The 25,106-nt window shown below is 40.2% G+C and overlaps 1 protein-coding gene across 1 annotated transcript in view; it reads right to left on the reverse strand.

Moving 5' to 3' along the window:
• LOC140227444 (uncharacterized) overlaps window positions 1–24,696 on the reverse strand; it is an 87,153-nt gene extending 62,457 nt beyond the window's left edge. Inside the window, exon 1 of the mRNA XM_072307849.1 lies at window positions 23,521–24,696. Coding sequence (XP_072163950.1) covers window positions 23,521–24,696 — 1,176 coding nt within the window. The remainder of the gene's footprint in view (window positions 1–23,520) is intronic.
• Window positions 24,697–25,106: the final 410 nt, after the last annotated feature.

Below are 25,106 nucleotides of genomic sequence, written 5' to 3' on the forward strand. Positions count from 1 at the left end.
TATAGTATATTGTAACAAAATGAAATTTGTTCATATCAATTCAGTAACACAATGTAGTCGTGGTTACTTTGTGCTGATTTACACATGTAACAAGCTATACATTGTAAAAAAGGTATTTGCATTGTTCCTTTAAGTCAGTCTTCTGTATTGATGATTATTTGTCAATTAGTGGTTTTTGTGGAGTTTCAGATGGTGATAAAAAGTATGAATGATAAGTGCAGCGATAATTCCTACAGTAAGTTCAAAGTTGTGTTACAGATGTTTGATACACACATTTAGCATTGTGTGTGTGTGTGTATACGTGTGTATACAGGTTGGCCATATGACACATTCTAGACAATTAATCCTAATTAATTAGCAAACGTGATCAGCTATGGAACTGAATATGGTACTAATGTATGATGTTAATGATTCTAATTAAACTGTGACGAGTTTAAAGGGATAGCATAACTGTGTGTAAAAATAAGGCAATTATAAGGAAATTTTAGGGGAATTTGATAACCATGCCTATAATAATTTCATACAGGTTATAATACCTGCCTCATCTTCGTGTGATAGATCGCCATGTCAATAGCAAACTGACAACGTACGTTGAATGTGTTATATATTGAACAACTGTCTTTCAAGTCCATAATGTTCCCCATATTTTCTTGTCGAGACGTATGGCCGAGTGGTTAAAGGCGACGTCTCAGAGACGTGAGGTTGCGGGTTCGAACCCCACAAGATCACGAAACAAAATACTTAGCTATTTACTGTTTTTTTCCTCAACTTTGTATTACATATTCGTCCATGTAGAAATCACGTTCGTATATAAACGCACCTATACACACACACAGACACACACACACGCCATATCCCTCTTCTTTGTGTGTTGGAGACCACATTGCTTCGACTGCAGCAAACTTTTGCAGGTTGACTTTGTCAAACCGATCATAGTATGTAATGACGACGACTGAGGTGTTGTACTTTGAACAATTGTCTTTCAAGACGATGTCATTGTTTATTAATTTGATGACGTCATTACACTGAAAATTATGATTAAAGGCAAGGTATCAAAACCAGCCGATTATAGGTTTTATGTCTGCGGGACGTATTTTTTCCAAGTTGCCAAAAATGGCATAGCGACCTCAGTCGTTACAAGGCCGCTTTTCCGTCTAGCAATGCAATAGATGTTCACACGGCCACGTTAGTTGAGTGGGCATTGACTTTCCCCCTGTTATATCTATACATTGGTTTTTTTTTGTTTTTTTTTTTGTCTTACCATTTCCGTGGATGACTCGTGGCCGAGTGGTTACAAAAACGGTTTCGCAAGCACGCTCAATATAACTTTAAGGTGCCTATATCACATTCTTTTCTTTGTCGATCACAGATGACTGTCATCTGATGACCACAAGCGTATCACCTAACTCGTCCTCAATGTGACGAGTTTTCATGTCTCGTTAGCGTATCACCTATTGTGATTGTCAAAATTTCTCTTTTTTTTTATTAGGTGATACGCTTTTAGCGTATCACCTATTGTGATTGTCAAAATCTGTCTTTTTTCTTATTCTTCTTTCTTTCTGGCCTATTTTGTGTCGTCAATATCTCAAGAATGACATTACGGAGTAACATGACATTTTCAGTCAACATGTCTCATGACAATATCTAGCCACAATAAGGTTTTCATGACAGTAACGTATCTATGACGTCATCTAGGCGCCATTTTGTGATTTTCGGACCATGTTACATGATCGATCATAACTTCATAACTAAAGGTCCTTTCTGTATCAGTTTTTGTGGACATAAAGTTCAGGTCACGCTCTATCTTTCTTTCTCTGATGCTAATTACCTAGGACGTCATCTAGGACGCGTAAGCGCGCGTCAAACATTTAAAAGGCTCAAAACAACTTTCCAATGGGAAATCTCGAAGTTTCAGACAATTTTAAGCGTTTCAAACAATTTTGCGCGTGCGCGTCCGTCCGCGCATTTTCGCGCGCACAGCGCGTCGGTAACATGAAAATGCACATTTTTTGACTGATCTGGATTCCTGATACTTTGAGTAACAATATCCATTGATTTCTGATCGATTTTGACAAATAACAAAGCAATGCACTGGCGTCAAAGTTGAAATTTCGCGTGCGCATCTATGTGCAAATATAGTGAAAAAACATGTCTTTGTTTATTTCGCCATAGCTCTTTAAAACGTCAGGTGACCCTATGTTTTTATTGCATATTACAAAAGCATATGAATTGAAAATAACGTTTCAAGTATCATTATTTCCATAATTACAATATGACGTCATCATATCGTCATCTGAAATCCAAAAAGTGGAATTAATTTTTTTAAGGTACTGTTTCTGACATTCATTTGCTCGTATCTCTGTTGTTTAAGCTCAATATTATCCCAAATTCAGATATGTTGTACTTTGAACATTTGCCTTTTAAGTCCATGTCATGCTTTTGATATTTAATGACGTCATCATACCTTAAATTGTGATTAAAGGTAAAGACGCAAAATCGGACAAGTTTACGTGTATTGTCTATGGGAGGTGATTTTTTTTTAAAGCATCAATTGACTTAACAACGTTTAAGCACCTTTATCTCAGCTGATTTTGCTTCATTTCCTCTGAAACTTTAATATGTTGTAGCTGAGACAATAAGCTGCAGTAATCATGCATTTTATTCTTTGAAATCTCCTCATCAGATTGACAATTTTGCAGTTTAAAACTGAAAATGAAAATGGAATGTGGACAAAACGATTCCCCATGTATCTTTCACATACATAAGTTTACGTTCCCCATATTTTCTCGTCGAGACGTATGGCCGAGTGGTTAAAGGCGCCGTCTCAGAGACGTGAGATTGCGGGTTCGAACCCCACAAGATCGCGAAACATTTTTTTTTTATTTTACTTTTTTTTCTTCAATTTTGTATTACATATTCGTCCATGTAGAAATCATGTTCGTATATAAACGCAACTATACACACACAGAGAGACACACACACGCCATATCCCTCTTTTTTGTGTGTTGGAGACCACATTGCTTCGACTGCAGCAACATTTTGCAGGTTGACTTTGTCAAACCGATCATAGTATGTAATGACGACGACTGAGGTGTTGTACTTTGAACAATTGTCTTTCAAGACGATGTCATTGTTTTGTAATTTGATGACGTCATTACACTGAAAATTGTGATTAAAGGCAAGGTATCAAAACCAGCCGATTATAGGTTTTATGTCTGCGGGACGTATTTTTCCCAAGTTGCCAGAAATGGCATAGTGACCTCAGTCGTTACAGGGCCGCTTCTCCGTCTAGCAATGCAATAGATGTTCACCAGGCCACGTTAGTTGAGTGGGCATTGACTTTCCCCCTGTTATATCTATACATTGTTTTTTTTTTTTTGTCTTACCATTTCCGTGGATGACCCGTGGCCGAGTGGTTACAGAAACGGTTTCGCATGCACGCTCAATATAACTTCAAGGTGCCTATATCACATTCTTTTCTTTGTCGATCACAGATGACCGTCATCTGATGACCACAAGCGTATCACCTAACTCGTCCTCAATGTGACGAGTTTTCATGTCTCGTTCTTCTTTCTTTCTGGCACATTTTGTGTCGTCAATATCTCAAGAATGACATTACGAAATAACATGACATTTTCAGTCGATATGTCTCATGACAAAATCTAGCCACAATAAGGTTTTCATGACAGTAACATATCTATGACGTCATCTAGGCGCCATTTTGTGATTTTCGGACTTTGTCACATAATCGATCATAACTTCATAACTAGATGTCATTTCTGTATCATTTTCGGTGGACATGAAATTCAGGTCACGCTCTATCTTACTTTTTAACGCTAGTTACACAGGTCATCATTACGCGCGCGTAAGCGCGCCTCAAAATTTTAAAAGGCTCAAAACGACTTCCCAATGGGAAATCTCGAAGTTTCAGACAATTTTAAGCGTTTCAAACATTTTCTTGCGTGCGCGTCCGTCCGCGCAATTTCGCGCGCAGAGCCCGTAAGCAACATGAAAATGCAATTTTTTTGACTGATTTGGATTCCTTATACTTTGAGTAACAATATCCATTGATTTGTGATCGATTTCGACCTATAACAAAGGAATGCACTGGCGTCAAAGTTGAAATTCCGCGTGCGCGTCTTTCTGCAAATATAGTGAAAAAACATGTCTTTGTTTATTTCGCCATAGCTCTTTAAATCGTCCGTTGACCCTATATTTCTATTGCATATTACAAAAGTATATGAATTGGAAATAACATTCCAAGTATCAATATTGCCAGGAAAGCGCGATGACGTCATCATATCGTCATTTTAAATAAAAAAGTGGAATTATTTTTTTTGAGGTACTGTTTCAGACATTCATTTGCTCGTATCTCTGTTGTTTAAGCTCAATATTATCCCAAATTTAGATATGTTGCACTTTGAACATGTGCCTCTCAAGTCCATGTGATGGTTTTGAAATACGATGACGTCATCATACTAGAAATTGTGATTAAAGGTAAAGACTCAAATTCAGACAAGTTTACGTGTTATGTCTATGGGAGGTGATTTTTTTTTTAAACCATGCATTGACTTGACAACGTTTAAGCACCTTTACCTCATCTGATTTTGCTCCATTTCCTCTGAAACATACGTATGTTGTAGCTGAGACAATAAGCTTTAGTAATCGTGCATTTTATGTTTTAAAATCTCCTCATTAGGTTGATAATTTTGTAGTTTAAAACTGAAAATGAGAATGCAATCTGTACAGAACGATTCCCAATTTTTCTTTGCAACTGTATATTGATCGAATCCACGCTGCCACTTGTGAGAAGTTGAATAGCGCCATCACAAGTCAACTAGTCACGATAGTATTATTATATATTTAAGTTTCGCACTCAATCTTCAGAACAGCTGTGTGGCGTAATCGCTTAGCGCTGGGTGTTCATAACGCCATACCGGTAGGCGAGAAGTTCGACTCCCGCAGGACTTTTCCCGATCTTTTTTTTTTTTCGGCAGGTCAGCTTTACTCCGATGTCATTTATCATATTATTTTATCAAGTGTACGTAACCCATGAACACGGCTGCTCTATTTCCCTTGTTTTGTATTGGAGTTTGGAGATTGGGTTTGCTTCATTAATTTTGTCACACTTAATGTTGTAAATTGCCCCTTGTTACAGTGTCCCGCTTGCCACCTTTCGTTTGCTCTTTCCTTTTCTCTTCATTGGTTATTGTTATACTGTAACAGGATAGGTAGGAACATGTACGTTTAGATAACTGGCAGGAATGGGAGCTGAATTGATTAACTCTAGTCCAGGTGTATGGCGTCTCGCTCATCTCTTTGAAATTCCAGGTTGTTATTGTTTGACCCAATAACGGAGACGTAGACGGGTTTTATGTTGCTATAGAGGTATCTTGTGCCACATGAATGGAAGGCATCACTGTTTAGTAGTAGTAATGAACTTTTTCATGTTGTAAATGATATAAAGATATGAATTTTACATCCAATCTTCGGGACAGCCGTGTGGCTTTATAGTCGCTTAGCGCGCTGCATGGTCATTATGCACTACCTTAGGACGAGATGTTCGAGACCCGCAGAACGCTATTATTTTTTTTTCTCTCTCTTTCTTTGTTTTTCTTTTGGCAGTTCAGCTTCATTCCAATGTCATTACCCCACGACACACAGTCACTCAAGTTCCTTTTTTTTTGTCGGAGGCTGGAGGTTGGATTTGCTTCATTTATCATACGTAATGTTGTAAATTGCCCTTGGTATACAGTGCCCCGCTTGCCACCTTTCGTTTTCTCTTTCCTTTTCTCTACGTTTGTTCCTGTTACACTGCACAAGACAGGTCGGGAAATAATTTACATAACTCAACTGGAGCAGGAATGGCAACTGAATAAATTAACTCTAGGCCAGGTGTATGGCGTCTAGCTCATCTCTTTGAAATTCCAGATTTGTTTGACCCAATAGCGAAATTGTAGACAGGTTTTATGTTGCTATAGAGGTATCTTGTGCCACATGAGTAGAAGGCATCACTGTTTAGTAGTAGTAATGAACTTTTTCATGTCCCTCCATGTCAGTTATAGGGGTTATAGGGGTTGTGTGTCTATTTGCCAAAGAAAAGGAAAACTTATTTTCGTCATGGCTGTTTCTTTATACGTAGCCGTAGGTGATGAGTGTTGTTGGTATCTGAGCAGTGAATAACACAACATCAGGCTGAAATCCCCCTTATATACGCGCTAAGCGTTCAATTGATATTTATCATCTTGATTTATGTAGTCAATCACTGCTAATGGACGGTAACAGAATTATGTTATGACACCTTTCACTGAAAGTTTGTAAAGCAAAGTTTGTGGACAAGGCAAGCAATTGTACATGAATAATTCCATTGATTTCAGAGGGAAATTATGGTATACCTAAATTAATGTAAGGGTATCATTGCTTTGGAATTGCTGAGACAATATTATCTTGGCACGAGGGCTTCCACTTCTAATAACTGATCCCTTTGAAGATGTGTCAGTCACGGGTGATCGTCATGATTCACCTTTCACGTAGAAGGTATACGTTCCACACTCTTAGTTCGAGAAGACTTACCATCATACTTCAAATTGTGATTAAAGGTAAAGACTCAAAATCAGACAAGTTGACGTGTTATGTCTATGGAAGGTGATTTTTTTTTTTTTTAAACCATGCATTGACTTGACAACGTTTAAGCACCTTTATTTCAGCTGATTTTGCTCCATTTCCTCTGAAACTTAAGTATGTGGTAGCTCAGACAATAAGCTGCAGTAATCATGCATTTTATTTTTTCAAATCTCATCAGGTTGATAATTTTGCAGCTAAAAACTGAAAATGAGAATGGAATGTGGACAAAACGATTCCTGAATCATCTTTCACATATAAGCTTACGTTCCTCATATTTTCTCGTCAAGACGTACATGGCCGAGAGGATAAAGGCGACGTCACAAGAGACGTGAGGTTGCACACGTACGGGTTCGAACCCCATAAGAGCACGAAACAAAATGCTTATATCTTTTGCTTTTTTCCTTTTATGGAGTATTCACCTTCGTCCATGTAGAAATCACGTTTTCATGTAAACGTACACACACACACAAACACACACACACACACACACACACACAATATCCCTTTGTTTTGTGTTTGAGACCACATTGCTTTGACAGGCAACTTGGACTTGAAATTACAAATGTTAAAGTGAAGATGACTCTTAAAAGACCGCATGGCCATGTTTGATTTTTTTTTTTTTTTGCAATATAAAGACCTATTGGTAAATATTCATTCACATATCCTTTCCAATCAACTTGCTTGGACACGCCGACACCAAACGAAATTTTCAATTAGTTGCATGACAGAAACAATTTCATCTGAATTATGTAGGACTGTATAAAGAATTGGACTTCACGAACATTTCTCAATATTTTACTTCAAGTCGCTACTGAACATTAATTTCGTTGTCGATCACTGAAAATGAGAATGGAATCTGGTTGAAACGATTCCCGATTTATCTTTGTAACTGTATATTGATCGAATCCACGCGGCCACTCGTAGGAAGTTGAATAGCGCTATCAGTCACTTGACGTATATAGCCAAAAAACTGAATATCAATGTATAGCATACATAGATATATTTAAGTTTCGCACAAGATCTTCGGATCTTCCGTGCGGCAGATTTGCTTAGCACGCTGCGTGTTTATAATGCCCGACCGGAAGGAGAGAAGTTAATCGAGTCCCGCAGGATTTTTTCCTTTTATTTGTTTTCTTTTTTTTTCTGCAGTTCAGCTTCACTCTGATGTCATGAACACAGCTACTCTATTTCCCTTGTTTTGTATTGGAGTTTGGAGGTTGGGTTTGCTTCATTAATTTTGTCACACGTAATGTTGTAAATTGCCCCTTGAATTAAAACAGTACCCCGCTTGCCACCATTCGTTTTCTCTTTCCTTTTCTCTTCATTTGTTCTTGTTATATGTAGCAGGATATTTAGGAACGTGTACGTTTACATAATTAACAGGAATGGGAACTGAATTAATTAACTCTAGTCCAGGTGCATGGCGTCTCGCTTATCTCTTTGGAATTCCAGGTTGTTATTGTTTGACCAAATGACGGAGTTAAAGACAGGCAGGGAAGGAAGTGACGTGATATTGCTTCATAATGAGGAATTTCGGGCAACACCTTTCCAAGTGTAGTGATTATGACGGGGTTCTCTGTCGTTTATTTTCGTCATGGTTGTTTCACTAGTTCAGCCAAAGGTGACATATGTTGTTGGCATCTGGGAGAATAGAACAGATCTGTACCAAACTGGAATAGCCCTATAAGCAATGTGGTAAGCGTTCAATTTTTTTGCATTATCTTTCTTCTTTAAAGTCAGTCACTACTGATCGAAATACACAATATAGTATGACACGTTCTACTGGTAGTTTAGGAAAAGGGAGTTAATGCACGATGCAATGATAAATGTGCTACCATTGATTTAAGAGACGTCATTGTGGTGTGGTACTGGTGATGGTAAAGGAACCATAGATTGCTTTTAAAGTAATGAGACAATCATTGGACCTTTGCATCAAGACCGTATTCCCATCTAGAATATAATGCATGTTCGTGCGGCGTTGTTTGTTTTTTTTTTTTTATCCTGACGTGGGCATTTTCTTTTTCTTGTTTTTAATTCAAGAATGTTATATCTAAATTTGTTTCTTTCCCCTAACATTTTTTTTTTTGAATATAAAGTTGGACGTTCCGTGACCGAATAGAAAAGCAGCGATTTAGTTACAGTTTCAATGCATCTTGTTTACCATCTTCTCTGACATTAAATTGATGGTTTTTATATTTGACATGGTCTGTCTATTTGCCAGTTTATGCTTATAAAACACTGCTATAACAACTAATACATTTGCTTCACTTGTCACACGCAATGATATGGATTGCAGTTGTGCTTGCAGTTTTCCTTTTGCCACCTCTCGTTTTTCTCTCCCCCTTTCCCTCACTTTGGTTTTGTTATACTGCAGATGGGAATGATTACAATAACATAACCCAACTTGAGGTAGGAATGAGAACTGAATAAATTAACTCTAGGCCAGGTGTATATAGCGTCTCGCTCATATCTTTGAAATTTCAGGTTTTCATTGTTCGACCAACGGAGTTGAAGACAGGCTTTATGTTGCTATAGAGGTATCTCGCGCCACACGAATGGAATGCATACGCTGTTTAGTATTAGTAATGAACTTTTTCATGTCCATCCCTGCCAATAAAAGTGTGTTTGACCAAGGAGGTTTAAGAGATGGAGTTCCAACTGGCTGTAATTATTCAAACAGTTGTCACTTTTCTATTGATGTACAAAAGAATTCCACAGGTGCATCTGTGCCTTTGATGGCGGGGTTTGATGCCGCCGTCTTGCTGAGCAATCTGAAGATTCATTTTGAACGCGAACTTAATGTTGCCTATATTTTGCTTGTTTATCTATTAAATGAAACGAAATCTCACTTAATGATAGAGCTCATTAAACAAAGGTCAATCCCTTCAAGAAATATGTGCAAAAGTGTAAATCAGAGCTGTATCATGTGAAAATGTTTAAAAGTGTACCCTCCCGGAAAGCCGGTTTTATCACTTTTCCACTTAATTCCTCCAAATAAAACTGATATGGAATGATCTTCGAGTATAATTCTATATTAATAGATATATCAGATTAGTGGCCGGGCACGGCCAGTCGAGTAATTTTCATTTTCATTTCATCATTTTTTGCGCAATTTCTATTCGCGCAACCCCGTGTCTTTACCATTATATACCACCTATCTTTTATAAGTAGGGATGGCGAAAAGTAATTACCATCACAAAGACATATTTTCGTTAGAAAGTAGCTGATAATTATGCAATGAGACACGAGTCAATTGTCTTCCTATCTGCGCGGCAGATCCAGTTTGCCACATGCTTCAAATACTTTCGAGTGGCGGCATCGAACGTGACTTCAAATGAAATACGACAGTTGTGACTCCATTCTCTTGAACCTCCTTGGTTTGACGAGGTTCTGTGTCATTCTGCCTACGAGAAAACAAAGTTTTATTTTCGCCATGGCTGTTTCGCTATGCGTAGCCGTGGGTGATGGATGTTGTTGGCATGTGGGCAGTAAAGAACCGAGTATCATGCTATAATACTCCCCCCCCCCCCGTTAGGTTCTAAGCGTTCAATACGGTGATATATCTTTCTTCTTTATTATATCAATCACTGCCGATGGAATTACAGAATTATGTTATTACACGTTTCACTCAAAGCTTAAAAAACAAAGTTTATGCACGATACAAGTAATGGTGCATGAGTCCTATAGACCATTGATTTTAGGTGAGAAATTATGATATGCCTCTAGTAGGGGTGTCATTGATTAGGAATTAATGAAACGATTAAGCACTCCTTCCACTTCTAACTGTCCCCTTTGAATGTGTGTCGATCACGTGAGATCGTCATAAATTATCACCCACGTATAAGCTTACGTTCAAAGTGTACTCTTAGTTAGAGGAGACCTATAGTTACATGGTTAAAGGCGATGTCTCTTTCGCTGGAGCCGTACGTTTGGCCCATTTTTCTTTTGCCCTTTTCTCTTTAATTGAGGTATCACTTTCGTCCAGGATAAATCACATTCTCATGTAAACAGACTCACTTGCTCTATATCCCTTGTTTTGTATCGGAGGCTTCATTGGTTTTAATGCTGGTAAATCTCACAGGCTTGTATATAGCTGTAAGAGATCTCTGAACTGATCATTGTAATAGCAAGATTAGAGGGAGTCATATTGGTTATGTAAATAATGGTCAAAGGTCATGTTTTAAAAGGCCACTGTTAATGCCAGGATGGTTATAAACACTTAATTGTCATGTTTTATTTGTACGTGCCGAGGATCACTTGGACCCCGTTTACAGTGCGAGGCTCGGCCGCGGCTCGGCCGCGCCGAGCCCACCTTCATTTCGGTGTAAACGCGCAAAAGGCCAAATGGGGGGCCAAAATTGGCCTCGCATTAGGCCACGCTCTGGAGGTGGTCTCGGCCGCGGTCGAGCCGCGGTCGCGCCCGGCCTTTTTCGCAGTGTAAGCGCAAACTGGGCTAAATGCGCGGCCAATTTTAGTCTGGCTTCCAAACCCTCGCCTGTACTATTTCGCTATTCAGGATATTAACCACTTCAACGTCGAAAACTAGGATAGTTTAAGGTGGTTTTGTCCTCCAAAGGTTTTTCTCCTTCGGCAAAGGCCTTTGCCCAAACGGCGACTTCGTCGCCACGGAATTCAGTTGGCAAAGGATCTGAAAACCAGACAATACCAAATTGCATTTGTTTAAAAGTAGATCGCCACTACGACAAAATATTGAAAGGTTTGAATCAAAAGTGCGGCCGAGCCCGGCAGTGTAAACGGACTAAATTGCGGGGCTCGGCCTCGTAATTGAGGTTGGCCTTGGCCGCGGCTCGGCCGCGGCTCGGCCCAGCCCCGCAAAAGCCCAGCCCCGCACCGTAAACGGGGTCTAAGTTTATGCACTGTACGTACTCAAAAAGTCCGTAAATCGACTTAGTCGCACACGCACAGAATTTCCACTTAGTTTGTGTGACAGAAAAACAAATGTGATCTGAATAATGTCGGCCCAAAAAAGTTCAACGAAGTATCTCATTATAACTTCAATGTGCTATATTACATTCTTTTCTTTGTCGATCACGGATGACCGACATCTGATGACCCCAAGCGTATCACCTAACTCGTCTTCAGTGTGACGAGTTTCATATCTCGTTTTTTATTCTTCTTTCTTTCTGGACAATTTTGTGTCGTCAATATCTCAAGAATGACATTACGAAATAACATGACATTTTCAGTCAACATGTCTCATGACAAAATCTAGCCACAATAAGGTTTTCATGACAGTAACATATCTATGACGTCATCTAGGCGCCATTTTGTGATTTTCGGACCTTGTCACATGATCGATCATAACTTCATAACTAGATGTCATTTCTGTATCATTTTCGGTGGACATGAAGTTCAGGTCACGCTCTATCTTACTTTTTAACGCTAGTTACACAGGTCATCATTACGCGCGCGTAAGCGCGCGTCAAAATTTTAAAAGGCTCAAAACGACTTCCCAATAGGAAATCTCGAAGTTTCAGACAATTTTAAGCGTTTCAAACATTTTCTCGCGTGCGCGTCCGTCCGCGCAATTTCGCGCGCAGAGGGCGTAACCAACATGAAAATGCAATTTTTTTGACTGATTTGGATTCCTTATACTTTGAGTAACAATATCCATTGATTTCCGATCGATTTCGACCTATAACAAAGGAATGCACTGGCGTCAAAGTTGAAATTCCGCGTGCGCGTCTTTCTGCAAATATAGTGAAAAAACATGTCTTTGTTTATTTCGCCATAGCTCTTTAAATCGTCCGTTGACCCTATATTTCTATTGCATATTACAAAAGTATATGAATTGTAAATAACATTCCAAGTATCAATATTGCCAGTAAAACGCGATGACGTCATCATATCGTCATTTTAAATAAAAAAAGTGGAATTGATTTTTTTGAGGTACTGTTTCAGACATTCATTTGCTCGTATCTCTGTTGTTTAAGCTCAGTATTATCCCAAATTCAGATATGTTGTACTTTGAACATTTGCCTCTCAAGTCCATGTGATGGTTTTGAAATATGATGACGTCATCATACTAGAAATTGTGATTAAAGGTAAAGACTCAAAATCAGACAAGTTTACGTGTTATGTCTATGGGAGGTGATTTTTTTTAAAACCATGCATTGACTTGACAACGTTTAAGCACCTTTACCTCATCTGATTTTGCTCCATTTCCTCTGAAACATACGTATGTTGTAGCTGAGACAATAAGCTTTAGTAATCATGCATTTTATTTTTTCAAATCTCCTCATCAGGTCGATAATTTTGTAGTTTAAAACTGAAAATGAGAATGCAATCTGTACAGAACGATTCCCAATTTTTCTTTGCAACTGTATATTGGTCGAATCCACGCGGCCACTTGTGGGAAGTTGAATAGCGCCATCTCAGTCAGTACTGTCACGATAGTATTATCATACATTTAAGTTTCGCATAGGATCTTCAGGACAGCCGTGTGGCGTAATCGCTTAGCGCGTTGGGTGTTCATAACGCCATACCGAAAGGCGAGAAGTTCGACTCCCGCAGGAGTTTTCTCTTTCTTTCTTTTTCTTTTTTTTCGGCAGTTCAGCTTTACTCCGATGTCATTTATCGTATTATTTTATCAATTATATGTAACCCGTGAACACGGCTGCTCTATTTCCATTGTTTTGTATTGGAGTTTGGAGATTGGGTTTGCTTCATTAATTTTGTCACACTTAATGTTGTAAATTGCCCCTTGTTACAGTGTCCCGCTTGCCACCTTTCGTTGCTCTTTCCTTTTCTCTTCATTGGTTATTGTTATACTGTAACAGGATAGGTAGGAACATGTACGTTTAAATAACTTGCAGGAATGGGAGCTGAATTGATTAACTCTAGTCCAGGTGTATGGCGTCTCGCTCATCTCTTTGAAATTCCAGGTTGTTATTGTTTGACCCAATAACGGAGTTGTAGACAGGTTATGTTGCTATAGAGGTATCTTGTGCCACATGAGTGGAAAGCATCACTGTTTAGTAGTAGTAGTAATGAACTTTTTCATCTTGTAAATGGTATAAAGATTTAAGATAAATATATATATAATAAAAAAATATTAAAGATACATTTCACATCCAATCTTCGGTACAGCCGTGTGGCTTCATAGTCGCTTATCGCGCTGCATGGTCATTATGCACTACCTTAGGACGAGATGTTCGAGACCCGCAGGACGCTATCATTTTTTTTTCTCTCTCTCTCTTTCTTTGTTTTTCTTTTGGCAGTTCAGCTTTATTCCGATCGATGTCATTAATATCGTATTATCTTATCAATTATACTACCCCACGACACACAGTCACTCAAGTTCCTTTCTTTCTTTTTTTTTGTCGGAGGCTGGAGGTTGGATTTGCTTCATTTATCATACGTATTGTTTAAATTGCCCTTGGTACAGTGCCCCGCTTGCCACCTTTCCTTTTCTCTTTCCTTTTCTCTACGTTTGTTCCTGTTACACTGTCACAAGACAGGTCGGAAAATAATTCACATAACTCAACTGGAGCAGGAATGGCAACTGAATGAATTAACTCTAGGCCAGGTGTATGGCGTCTCGCTCATCTCTTTGAAATTCCAGGATGTTATTGTTTGACGCAATAACGGAGTTGTAGACAGGTTTTATGTTGCTATAGAGGTATCTTGTGCCACATGAGTAGAAGGCATCACTGTTTAGTAGTAGTAGTGAACTTTTTCATGTCCCTCCATGTCAATTATAGTGTGGTTTAAAGGGGTTGTGTGTCTATCTGCCAAAGAAAAGGAAAAACTTATTTTCGTCATGGCTGTTTCTCTATACGTAGCCGTAGGTAATGAGTATTGTTGGTATCTGAGCAGTGAAGAACAGAGCATCAGGCTAAAATCCCCTTTAGTTATACGCGCTAAGCGTTCAATTTGACATATCTTTCTTTATGTAGTCAATCCCTGCTAATGGAGTTACAGAATTATGTTATGACACGTTTCACTGAAAGTTTGTAAAGCAAAGTTTATGGACAAGGCAAGCAATTGTACATGAATAATACCTACCATTGATTTCAGAGGGAAATTATGGTATGCCTAAATGTAAGGGTATCATTGCTTTGGAATTGCTGAGACAATATGCTTGGCACGGGGGCTTCCACTTCTAACAACTGATCCCTTTGAAGATGTGTCGGTCACGGGTGATCGTCATGATTCATCTTTCACGTAAAAGCTTACGTTCCGCACTCTTGGTTCGAGAAGACTTACCATCATACTTCAAATTGTTATTAAAGGTAAAGACTCAAAATCAGACAAGTTTACGTGTTATGTCTATGGGAGGTGATTTTTTTTTAATGTGCATTGACTTGACAACGTTTAAGCACCTTTATCTCAGCTGATTTTGCTCCATTTCCTCTGTAACTTAAGTATGTGGTAACTGAGACAATAAGCTGCAGTAATCATGCATTTTATTCTTTGAAATCTCCTCATCACTTTGACAATTTTGCAGTTTAAAACTGAAAATGAGAATGGAATGTGGACAAAACGATTCCTGATTCATCTTTCACATACATAAGTTTACGTTCCTCCTAGTTTCTCGTCGAGACGTATGGCCGAGTGGTTAAAGGCGACGTCTCAGAGACGTGAGGTTGCACACGTGCGGGTTCGAACCCCACAAGATCACGAAACAAAATACTTAGCTATTTTACTTTTTTTCTTCAGTTTTGTATTACATATTCGTCCAAGTAGAAATCACATTCGTATATAAACGCACCTATACACACACACAGACACACACACACACCATATCCCTCTTTGTGTTGGAGACCATATTGCTTCGACTGCTGCAAAATTTTGCAGGCTGACTTTGTCAAACCGATCATAGTATGTAATGACGACGACGGAGGTGTTGTACTTTGAACAATTGTCTTTCAAGACCATGTCATTGTTTTGTGCTTTGATGACGTCATCACACTGAAAATTGTGATTAAAGGCAAGATATCAAAACCAGCCGATTATAGGTTTTATGTTTACGGCACGTATTTTTCCCAAGTTGCCAGAAATGGCATAGCGACATCAGTAGTTACAAGGCCGCATTTCCGTCTAGCAATGCAATACATGTTCACGCGGCCACGTTGGTTGAGTGGGCATTGAATTTTCTCCCTGTAATATCTATACATTTCTTTTTTGCCTTACCATTTCCGTGGATGTCCCGTGGCCGAGAGGTTAGAGAAACGGTTTTGTATGCACGCTCAATATAACTTTAATGTGCCTATATCACATTCTTTTCTTTGTCGATCACAGATGACCGACATCTGATGACCCCAAGCGTATCACCTAACTCGTCAGTCTGACGAGTTTCATATCTCGTTTTTTATTCTTCTTTCTTTCTGGACAATTTTGTGTCGTCAATATCTCAAGAATGACATTACGAAATAACATGACATTTTCAGTCAACATGTCTCATGACAAAATCTAGCCACAATAAGGTTTTCATGACAGTAACATATCTATGACGTCATCTAGGCGCCATTTTGTGATTTTCGGACCTTGTCACATGATCGATCATAACTTCATAACTAGATGTCATTTCTGTATCATTTTCGGTGGACATGAAGTTCAGGTCACGCTCTATCTTACTTTTTAACGCTAGTTACACAGGTCATCATTACGCGCGCGTAAGCGCGCGTCAAAATTTTAAAAGGCTCAAAACGACTTCCCAATAGGAAATCTCGAAGTTTCAGACAATTTTAAGCGTTTCAAACATTTTCTCGCGTGCGCGTCCGTCCGCGCAATTTCGCGCGCAGAGCCCGTAAGTAACATGAAAATGCATTTTTTTTTTGACTGATTTGGATTTCTGATACTTTGAGTAACAATATCCATTGATTTCCGATCGATTTCGACCCGTAACAAAGGAATGCACTGGCGTCAAAGTTGAAATTCCGCGTGCGCGTCTTTCTGCAAATATAGTGAAAAAACATGTCTTTGTTTATTTCGCCATAGCTCTTTAAATCGTCCGTCGACCCTATATTTCTATTGCATATTACAAAAGTATATGAATTGTAAATAACATTCCAAGTATCAATATTGCCAGGAAAACGCGATGACGTCATCATATCGTCATTTTAAATAAAAAAAGTGGAATTGATTTTTTTGAGGTACTGTTTCTGACATTCATTTGCTCGTATCTCTGTTGTTTAAGCTCAATATTATCCCAAATTCAGATATGTTGTACTTTGAACATTTGCCTCTCAAGTCCATGTGATGGTTTTGAAATTTGATGACGTCATCATACTAGAAATTGTGATTAAAGATAAAGACTCAAAATTGGACAGGTTTACCTGTTATGTCTATGGGAGGTGATTTTTTTTAGAACCATGCATTCACTTGACAACGTTTAAGCACCTTTACCTCAGCTGATTTTGCTTCATTTCCTCTGAAACTTAAGTATGTTGTAGCTCAGACAATAAGCTGCAGTCATCATGCATTTCATATTTTCAAATCTCCTCATCAGGTCGACAATTTTGTAGTTAAAGACTGAAAATGAGAACGCAATCTGTACGGAACGATTCCCGATTGTTCGTTGCAACTGTATATTGGTCGAATCCACGCGGCCACTTGTGGGAAGTTGAATAGCGCCATCTCAATCAGCAGTGTCACGATAGTATTATCATATATTTAAGTTTCTCATGGGATATTCAGGATAGCCGTGTGGCGTAATCGCTTAGCGCGCTGGGTGTTAATAACTCCATACCCGGACGGCGAGAAGTTCGACTCCCGCAGGAGTTTTCTCTTTCTTTCTTTTTGTTTTTTTTTTCGGCAGTTCAGCTTTACTCCGATGTCATTTATCGTATTATTTTATCAAATATACGTAACCCGTGAACACGGCTGCTCTATTTCCCTTTTTTTTTGTATTGGAGATTTGGAGATTGGGTTTGCTTCATTAATTTTGTCACACTTAATGTTGTAAATTGCCCCTTGTTATAGTGTCCCGCTTGCCACATTTCGTTTGCTCGTTCCTTTTCTCTTCATTGGTTCTTGTTATATTGTAACCGGATAGGTAGGAACATGTACGTTTAGATAACTGGCAGGAATGGGAGCTGATATGATTAGCTCTAGTCCAGGTGTATGGCGTCTCGCTCATCTCTTTGAAATTCCAGGTTGTTATTGTTTGACCCAATATCGGAGTTGTATACAGGTTTTATGTTGCTATAGAGGTATCTTGTGCCACATGAATGGAAGGCATCACTGTTTAGTAGTAGTAATGAACTTTTTCATGTTGTAAATGATATAAAGATATGAATTTCACATCCAATCTTCGGGACAGCCGTGTGGCTTTATAGTCGCTTAGCGCGCTGCATGGTCATTATGCACTACCTTAGGACGAGATGTTCGGGACCCGCAGGACGCTATTATTTTTTTTCTCTCTCTTTCTTTGTTTTTCTTTTGGCAGTTCAGCTTCATTCCGATGTCATTACCCCACGACACACAGTCACTCAAGTTCCTTTTTTTTTTTTTTGTCGGAGGCTGGAGGTTGGATTTGCTTCATTTATCATACGTAATGTTGTAAATTGCCCTTGGTATACAGTGCCCCGCTTGCCACCTTTCGTTTTCTCTTTCCTTTTCTCTACGTTTGTTCCTGTTATACACTGCACAAGACAGGTCGGAAAATAATTTACATAACTCAACTGGAGCAGGAATGGCAACTGAATAAATTAACTCTAGGCCAGGTGTATGGCGTCTCGCTCGTCTCTTTGAAATTCCAGGTTGTTATTGTTTGACCCAATAACGGAATTGTAGACAGGTTTTATGTTGCTATAGAGGTATATTGTGCCACATGAGTAGAAGGCATCACTGTTTAGTAGTAGTAATGAACTTTTTCATGTCCCTCCATGTCAATTATAGTGTGTTCAAAGGGGTTGTGTGTCTATCTGCCAAAGAAAAGGAAAACCTTATTTTCGTCATGGCTATTTCTCTATACGTAACCGTAGGTGATGAGTGTTGTTGGTATCTGAGCAGTGAATAACACAGCATCAGGCTAAAATCCCCCTTAGTTATACGCGCTAAGCGTTCAATTTGATATATCTTTATTTATGTAGTCAATCACTGCTAATGGAGTTACAGAATTATGTTATGACACCTTTCACTGAAAGTTTGTAAAGCAAAGTTTATGGACAAGGCAAGCAATTGTACATGAATAATACCAATGATTTCAGAGGGAAATTATGGTATACCTAAATGTAAGGGTATCATTGCTTTGGAATTGCTGAGACAATATCTTGGCACGAGGGCTTCCACTTCTGATAACTGATCCCTTTGAAGATGTGTCGGTCACGGGTGATCATCGTGATTCATCTTTCACGCAGAAGCTTCCGTTCCACACTCTTAGTTCGAGAAGACTTACCATCATACTTCAAATTATGATTAAAGGTAAAGACTCAAAATCAGACAAGTTGACGTGTTATGTCTATGGGAGGTGATTTTTTTTTAAACCATGCATTGACTTGACAACGTTTAAGCACCTTTATTTCAGCTGATTTTGCTCCATTTCCTCTGAAACTTAAGTATGTGGTAGCTCAGTCAATAAGCTGCAGTAATCATGCATTTTATTTTTTTCAAATCTCCTCATCAGGTTGATAATTTTGCAGCTAAAAACTGAAAATGAGAATGGAATGTGGACCAAACGATTCCTGAATCATCTTTCACATATAAGCTTACGTTCCTCATATTTTCTCGTCAAGACGTACATGGCCGAGAGGATAAAGGCGACGTCACAAGAGACGTGAGGTTGCATACGTACGGGTTCGAACCCCATAAGAGCACGAAACAAAATGCTTACATCTTTTGTTTTTTTTTCTTTTATGGAGTATTCACCTTCGTCCATGTAGAAATCACGTTTTCATGTAAACGTACACACACACACACAGGTACACACACAACACACACACACACACACACACATACAATATCCCTTTGTTTTGTGTTGGAGACCACATTGCTTTGACTGGCAACTTGGACTTGAAATTACAAATGTTAAAGTGAAGATGACTCTTAAAAGACCGCATGGCCATGTTTGATTTTCTTTTACAATATAAAGACCTATTGGTAAATACTCATTCACATATCCTTTCCAATCAACTTACTTGGACACGCCGACACCACACGAAATTTTCAATTGGTTGCATGACAGAAACAATTTCATCTGAATTATGTAGGACTGTATAAGGAATTGGACTTCACGAATATTTCTCAATATTACTTCAAGTCGCTACTTAACATTATTTTCGTTGTCGATCACTGAAAATGAGAATGGAATCTGGTCGAAACGATTCCCGATTTATCTTTGCAACTGTTTATTGATCGAATCTACGCGGCCACTCGTGGGAGGTTGAATAGCGCTATCAGTCACTTGACGTATATCGCCAAAAAAATGAATATCAATGTAAATTTGTGTTGTGTATAGCATACATAGATAGATTTAAGTTTCGCAGAAGATCTTCGGATCTTCCGTGAGGCATAATCGCTTAGCACGCTGCGTGTTTATAATGCCCGACCGGAAGGAGAGAAGTTAATCGATTCCCGCAGGACTTTTTCCTTTTATTTCTTTTTTCTTTTTTTTTTCTGCAGTTCAGCTTCACTCTGATGTCATGAACACAGCTACTCTATTTCCCCTGTTTTGTATTGGAGTTTGGAGGTTGGGTTTGCTTCTTTAATTTTGTCACACGTTATGTTGTAAATTGCCCCTTGAAACAGTACCCCGCTTGCCACCATTCGTTTTCTCTTTCCTTTTCTCTTCATTTGTTCTTGTTATACTGTAGCAGGATATATAGGAACGTGTACGTTTACATAACTAACAGGAATGGGAACTGAATTAATTAACTCTAGTCCAGGTGCATGGCGTCTCGCTTATCTCTTTGGAATTCCAGGTTGTTATTGTTTGACCAAATAACGGAGTTAAAGACAGGCAGGGAAGGAAGTGACTTGATATTGCTTCATAATGATAAATTTCGGGCAACACCTTTCCAAGTGTAGTGGTTATGACGGGGTTCTCTGTCGTTTATTTTCGTCATGGCTGTTTCACTAGTTTAGCCATAGGTGATATTATGTTGTTGGCATCTGGGAGAATAGAACAGATCAGTACCAAACTGGAATAGCCCTATAAGCAATGTGGTAAGCGTTCATTTTTTTGCATTATCTTTCTTCTTTAAAGTCAATCACTACTGATCGAAATACACGACACGTTCCATTGGTAGTTTAGGAAAAGGGAGTTAATGCACGATGCAATGATAAATGTGCTACCATTGATTTTAGAGACGTCATTGTGGTGTGGTACTGGTGATAGTAAGGGAACCATAGATTGCTTTTAAAGTAATGAGACAATCATTGGACCTTTGCATCAAGACCGTATTCCCATCTAGAATATAATGCATGTTCGTGCGGCGTTTTTTTTTTTTTAATCCTGACGTGGACATTTTCTTTTTCTTGTTTTTAATTTAAGAATGTTATATCTAAATTTGTTTCTTTCCCCTAACATGTTTTTTGGTTGAATATAAAGTTGGACGTTCCGTGACCGAGCAGCGATTTAGTTACAGTTTCAATGCATCTTGTTTACCATCTTCTCTGACATTAAATTGATGGTTTTTATATTTGACATTGTCTGTCTATTTGCCTGTTTATGCTCATAAAACACTGCTATAACAACTAATACATTTGCTTCACTTGTCACACGCAATGATATGGATTGCAGTTGTGCATGCAGTTTTACTTCCGCCACCTTTCGTTTTTCTCTCCCCTTTTCCCTCACTTTGGTTTTGTTATACTGCAGATGGGAATGATTACAATAACATAACCCAACTTGAAGTAGGAATGAGAACTGAATAGATTAACTCTAGGCCAGGTGTATATAGCGTCTCGCTCATCTCTTTGAAATTTCAGGTTGTCATTGTTCGATCAACGGAGTTGAAGACAGGCTTTATGTTGCTATAGAGGTATCTCGCGCCACATGAATGGAATGCATACGCTGTTTAGTATTAGTAATGAATTTTTTCATGTCCATCCCTGCAAATAAAAGTGAAGTGTGTTTGACGGGGTTCTGTGTCATTCTGCCTATGAGAAAGCAAAGTTTTATTTTCGCCATGGCTGTTTCTCTATGCGTGGCCGTGGGTGATGGGTGTTGTTGGCATCTGGGCAGAAAAGAGTATCATGAGTATCATGCTATAATACCCCCCCCCCCCCGTTAGGTTCTAAGCGTTCAATTCGGTGATATATCTCTCTTCTTTATTATGTCAATCACTGCTGATGGAATTACAGAATTGTGTTATGACACGTTTCACTCAAAGCTTAAAAAACAAAGTTTATGCACGATACAAGTAATGGTGCATGAGTCCTATAGGCCATTGATTTTAGATGAGAAATTATGATATGCCTATAGTAGGGGTGTCATTGATTAGGAATTAATGAAACAGTTAAACACTCCTTCCACTTCTAACTGTCCCCTTTGAATGTGTGTCGATCACGTGAGATCGTCATAAATTATCATTCACGTATAAGCTTACGTTCAAAGTGTACTCTTAGTTGGAGGAGACCTATAGTTACATGGTTAAAGGCGATGTCTCTTTCGCTGGAGCCGTACGTTTGGCCCGTTTTTCTTTTGCCCTTTTCTCTTTAATTGAGGCATCACTTTCGTCCAGGATAAATCACATTCTCATGTAAACAGACTCACTTGCTCGATATCCCTTGTTTTGTATCGGAGGCTTCATTGGTTTTACTGCTGGTAAATCTCACAGGCTTGTATATAGCTGTAAGAGCTCTCTGAACTGATCATTATGATAGCAAGATTAGAGGGAGTCATATTGGTTATGTAAATAATGGTCAAAGGTCATGTTTTAAAAGGCCACTGTTAAAGCCAAGATGGTTATAAACACTTAATTGTCATGTTTTATTTGTACGTGTCGAGGATCACTTGGACCCCGTTTACAGTGCAAGGCTCGGCCGCGCCGAGCCCACCTTCATTTCGGTGTAAACGCGCAAAAGGCCCAATGCGGGGCCAAAATTGGCCTCGCATTAGGCCACGCTCTGGAGGTGGTCTCGGCCGCGCCCGGCCTTTTTCTCAGTGTAAACGCAAACTGGGCTAAATGCGCGGCCAATTTTAGTGTGGTTTCCAAACCCTAGCCTGTACTATTTCGCTACTCAGGATATTAACGACTTCAACGTCGAAAACTAGTATAGTTTAAGGTGGTTTTGTCCTGCAAAGGATTTTCTCCTTCGGCAAAGGCCTTTGCCCGAACGGCGACTTTGTCGCCACGGAATTCAGTTGGCAAAGGATCTGAAAACCAGACAATACCAAATTGCGTTTGTTTACAAGTAGAGCGCCACTACGACAAAATATTGAAAGGTTTGAATCAAAAGCGCGGCCGAGCCCGGCAGTGTAAACGGACTAACTTGCGGGGCTCGGCCTCGCAATTGAGGTTGGCCTTGGCCGCGGCAAATGTGATCTGAATAATGTAGGCCCAAAAATGTTCAACTAAGTATCTCATTATAACTTCAAGGTGCTAGATAATAAGATAATAAACGGAAAGATGTTAATTCCGCAAATGCCACGGGTCGTCAGCAGCACACCAGGGATCACCAGTGTTTCGGCCATTTAAGTGCTGTACACCTCCCCCTGGCTGGCCGGTGCTGCGTTGGGATCCCCTTGACAGGACCCCCATGGCATTTCAAAGAAAAGAAAAGAAAAGAAAAGGAAAAAAAAAAAGGATTGGCATCAATCACCTCTCCTCACTCTCAAACACTCTCTCTACACCCCCCTATTCCCACCACCCCCCAAGCCTTCCCTACTATCCATGCAGATCCTGTCTCTGCTGCCCCACAAATTCTCCTGATCCACCTTTCCCCGTCCCTACCACCTATTCCCATCCCTCTGACCCACCTCCTTACCGATCGACCAGCATATCCCCTGCACCCCACCTCTACAGTATGCACCTCCGCTCTCCACCCCCTTTTCTCACACTCCTCCCTCAACTCAGCATACCTATCCAACTTTCTTTCCCTTGCCTCATCCATCCTTGTCTCCCATGGCACAGTCAGCTCCACCATTGCTAACCTGTGCACAGACCTAGCTACCAGCACCATGTCCGGCCGAAGGGCAGTTACTACCACCTCCTCTGGCACTGTACGGTTTCCCTCATCCACCCGCACCTCCCAATCATCCCCCGCTGCTAAGATTCCCCCACCATCATCCCTCTGACCCTTCTTTCTCACACTGCATCTCACACCCTCCTTCACAAACCGGATTCCCCTCACCCTAGGAGGCCCATTCTTCTTCCTTGCCTCCACTGCCACCCTCGCCACCTCCGCCATCTCCTTCAGCACTTGGTTATGCCTCCATGTATAGGCCTGTAATAGACCTCCACATGCTGACAAAATGTGCTCTAGTGAGCCCTTCGCCCTGTTGCAGACCCTGCATCCACCATCCTCCACAATGCCCCATCTCCGAAGATTTACTGGAGACGGCAAAACATCAAAGGTGGAACTGATCATGAAGCGCACAGCTCCAGAGGACATTGACCAAAGGTCATTCCATGACACCTTCCTCTGCTCCACCCCTTCCCATCGGGTCCATGCTCCCTGCACTCCCTGCTGTACAGCCTTGGCAAAGCGGTACTCCTCCTCCTTCTCCTTAACCGCCTCCACCACCAACTCCCTCCTACCCTTCCTGCCTTGCTTGCTGTACCATCTAACACCCTGATGGAACCCGACCCCTTTCCGACCCACCTGAACCGCACCCTGCATCTCCTTCCACTTTGCCATTGCCACTGCCTCGTCCGCAGCCTCCTCCGCCCTCCACTTCCTCCCTGTGCGGATCGGTGGCCTAACTCCTGCTATTACCTGGTCCTTTGACTCCCTCATCATCATCACTAGCCTAACCTTGCCAGCTTTAAACTCCTCCACCACTGACGTCATAGGCAATTGCAACCTGCCTGATCTGCAAAAGAATGCCCGATCTGTAAGCATTCTTGGAACGCCTAACCACTTCCGGTAGTACGAGTTCATCTTCTGCTGCATCCTCTCAACCCTGGACACTGCCACCTCGTACACCTGCAGTTGCCACATGATCCGTGGTAGCAAGCCAAACTGGCAGCACCACACCTTCGCATTCCCAGGGATGAGTGTCCTGTCCACCCTCTTCAACCACTCCACCACTTTCTCATAGATCTGAACTCCTCGGTGCCTGTCATTCAACTTGCCCTCATACCAACGCCCAAGGCTCTTTACCCCCTGCTCAGTGACCTGAGGGATATCTTCTCCCCCCAATCTGAAAACTCCTTGCGACCACCTTCCCCTTCCGCACTGAAACTGAGCGGCTCTTCTTGGCCTTGAACTTCATCCGTGTCCAGGCCACCAGCTCCTCTAACCTATGGAGGCCATCTTTGACCTGGGTCTCGTTGCCAGACACGATTGTGAGATCATCCATAAAAGCCCTAATCGATGGCACAACCACATCTGCAGCCAGCATCAACTCC

Source organism: Diadema setosum, chromosome 4 (assembly GCF_964275005.1).
Source record: "Diadema setosum chromosome 4, eeDiaSeto1, whole genome shotgun sequence".
In the NCBI taxonomy this organism is placed as follows: Eukaryota; Metazoa; Echinodermata; class Echinoidea; order Diadematoida; family Diadematidae; genus Diadema; species Diadema setosum.